Source organism: Nanorana parkeri, unplaced genomic scaffold, assembly GCF_000935625.1.
Source record: "Nanorana parkeri isolate BGI_ZX_2015 unplaced genomic scaffold, ASM93562v1 scaffold3093, whole genome shotgun sequence".
Taxonomy (NCBI): Eukaryota; Metazoa; Chordata; class Amphibia; order Anura; family Dicroglossidae; genus Nanorana; species Nanorana parkeri.
The window spans coordinates 17,714-19,060 of NW_017309361.1; the positions used below are offsets into that span (position 1 = coordinate 17,714).

Here is a 1,347-nt window from a genome sequence, read left to right on the forward strand (position 1 = left end):
GGACAACTGGCCGTTGCCTGCCTATAGCCATCATGGACAACTGGCCGTTGCCTGCCTATAGCCATCATGGACAACTGGCCGTTGCCTGCCTATAGCCATCATGGACAACTGGCCGTTGCCTGCCTATATGACTTTAATGTAAAAGACCAAAACCATTAAAGTTCCCGTGTTCAGCTGCTTAAAAAAACAAAACTCAAAAGGACTAGAAATTGATAAGGTTTTGTTTTTTTCTTTATTAGGTTGTGTTAACTCACAATAAGGACACATCCCTTGAAGTTGGAGCACTAACATGTGCCCAGTGCCATTAGGAGCACATTGGAAGGGACCTTTGCTGCACACACTTCAAATACAGGCCGGGACTCTCTCCTAGCTGAGGCTTCATGACTGCAATGGCATTACAGCAGAATGGGATCTTAGACCTGAATGAAGAGTTTTTTCCCCCAGAAGAAGATCCATAAAAGAGTTCACCAGATCTCACGCCGTTTCCACATCCTCCTCTTCAGCATAAAACTGGTAGGACTTTTCCAGGAGGGGCTTCAGCACTTCATTCCTCTGGCCCCTTCTCTTGGCAGCACACCGGGCAGCAACAAATATTACAGCCACAAGAACCAAGGCCACAATGACCGCTATTATTGTAATCTCTTCATTTTTTAATGGAAGCCCTAAAAAGGAGATAAGAAAAGTCAGCAAGCATTTTTCCAAACATTGCAATCACAAAGTCATCAAGTCTTGGGTTCTACAGTTCTCCCAACCCCAAGAATGCTCACTTGACAGCAAAGGCCCACCGGTCAACATGTAGTGCCATCTTCCACCAAACAGGTTGGCCCTATCTGGCCAGTTCACCCACCCAAAGCACTGGCTAATGAGATGTAAAAACAGCTGGAGATCCTTATAGATATCATTGACCAAATCTGGTCATGACTGACAGACTGAACCGTCACTGGGGCTGCTGGCAGGAGCCTAAGGGCAGGCCTCCTTCTTACCAACTATGGACCTACTACTATGGAGACCCCTCCTCGGACCTCTTGGGGTTACATGGAACCATTCTCCTAGGTGCATGTGTGCAGTGAAAATACTGCATGTTTCCCCTGGCATTATGTTTAAGTGACCCTGTTCATTATAGGCAGGATGCCTAGAGTGGCCATTGTTTAGGGGGGATGGGATCAAGCTCTTATCTAATTAAGGACATTTCAAAGAGTCTCTGCTTAAGGAATTCCAATGTGGCACCTGGCTGTCTGGGGGAGGGGAATTGGTCAATGTAACACACTGAACTATCTGATTCTGTGAGGTATAAACTCTGTGGGCTTTCTTCAATAAACCATTTCATGTTTGCACTCCAAAGTCAGT

At 46.0% G+C, this 1,347-nt stretch overlaps 1 protein-coding gene across 1 annotated transcript in view; it reads right to left on the bottom strand.

Moving 5' to 3' along the window:
- Positions 1–474: 474 nt before the first annotated feature.
- LOC108802761 (5,6-dihydroxyindole-2-carboxylic acid oxidase-like) overlaps positions 475–1,347 on the bottom strand; it is an 8,764-nt gene continuing 7,891 nt past the window's right edge. The window contains exon 7 of the mRNA XM_018574616.1: positions 475–662. Coding sequence (XP_018430118.1) covers positions 475–662 — 188 coding nt within the window. The remainder of the gene's footprint in view (positions 663–1,347) is intronic.